The 1,234-nt window shown below is 55.3% G+C and overlaps 1 protein-coding gene across 1 annotated transcript in view; it reads right to left on the reverse strand.

The window, feature by feature from the left end:
* Positions 1–634, reverse strand: part of LOC108803824 (actin-related protein 3) — a gene marked incomplete at its 3' end in the record, with an annotated part of 14,895 nt that extends 14,261 nt beyond the window's left edge. Inside the window, exon 1 of the mRNA XM_018575624.1 lies at positions 488–634. Coding sequence (XP_018431126.1) covers positions 488–531 — 44 coding nt within the window. The remainder of the gene's footprint in view (positions 1–487) is intronic.
* Positions 635–1,234: the final 600 nt, after the last annotated feature.

Here is a 1,234-nt window from a genome sequence, read left to right on the forward strand (position 1 = left end):
GGGGGGGCGGTACTGGGTCCCATCATCCTCCAGACACTGAAATGAAACCCTTCAGCGGAATCTGTGTCGGTGGTGAGGAGGACGATGGACGCCGCTTCTCAATCACTGAGGGGGCAGCGGCGCCATACACTCCGTCACATGAGGAGACAAGCTCCGCCGTCATCCCCCCCAGACGTGTCAGAGGGAAAACACCCCAAAAATGAAGGAGGATCACAGGAAGGAACCCCTGCTGCCCTACCCCCCAAACTGGAAATGCCATGGCAGGTGTCACCCTACAACGTCTTCCGCCATAGGTCAGTGAACGGGAGGGGTTCCATTATTCTGGCCACTCTGCTGCACATCACACACAGCTCAGTACTGGTGACCACACATTTCATGGTAGACCGAGAGTGACGGCCCGTCCATACTCAGGGGTTTCCATTATTTTGTCCGCCTCCCGTTCAGGTCCAGTGTGCCCCCTCACACCCGATATCCCGCCCCCGCTTACCCGGTTCCGCAGTCCACCACACAGGCCGGGAGTCGAGCCGCCATGACTGATCTGGGAGCGGCTTCCGCACACTCTGACAGCAAGATGGCGGCCACAGGAAGCCTCCACCTAGAGCCAGCCAATCACAGGGCAAGCGCTGAGCCTCGGCCAATCCGGCTCTTGACAGCGTCACCTTCTCAACCAATCACAAAAGAGAGCCGGGGCGTTACAACCAATTAGAGAGAAAAACCGAAGCGCCGCAAACTCTGAGGGTTAGAAAGAGGAAGTCAGAGCTGCGCTGTGGGTGCACCGAGAGCGATAAGAAAGACAATTTACTCTATATACACCGAACACACGATCTCTATGTGCCCCAAAACATGTCATTCACCCGATAAATCTTGCGCATGCTTAATCGCCTCGCCCCTTACAGATATCACGCATGTGCAGTAGCCGCGGGTCGACTTGGACGGCACGCATGCGCAGTGTGCACGGGCCAGGCGCTGATCTCGCGGTGTTTGCACAGACCATCCCGGAAGTGTCAGTGAGGAGCTCCTTTGGAATGGACACAGACATTATAGAGTGTCAGCTCTTCTGTCCAGGTGATATTCTCTATTTTGTGAATAATGTCTGTTCGTTTCAGCGTTCTGTCATGGCTCCGAGCACCCCATAATACCACATATTGTTGCTGCCAGTGGTCACATGACAGCCATACTTGGCATGCTGGCATTCGTCACATGACACAATGGTGGTGTCACATGATATGGAGGC

The sequence above is a fragment of the Nanorana parkeri genome, unplaced genomic scaffold (genome assembly GCF_000935625.1).
Source record: "Nanorana parkeri isolate BGI_ZX_2015 unplaced genomic scaffold, ASM93562v1 scaffold4289, whole genome shotgun sequence".
NCBI classification, from domain to species: Eukaryota; Metazoa; Chordata; class Amphibia; order Anura; family Dicroglossidae; genus Nanorana; species Nanorana parkeri.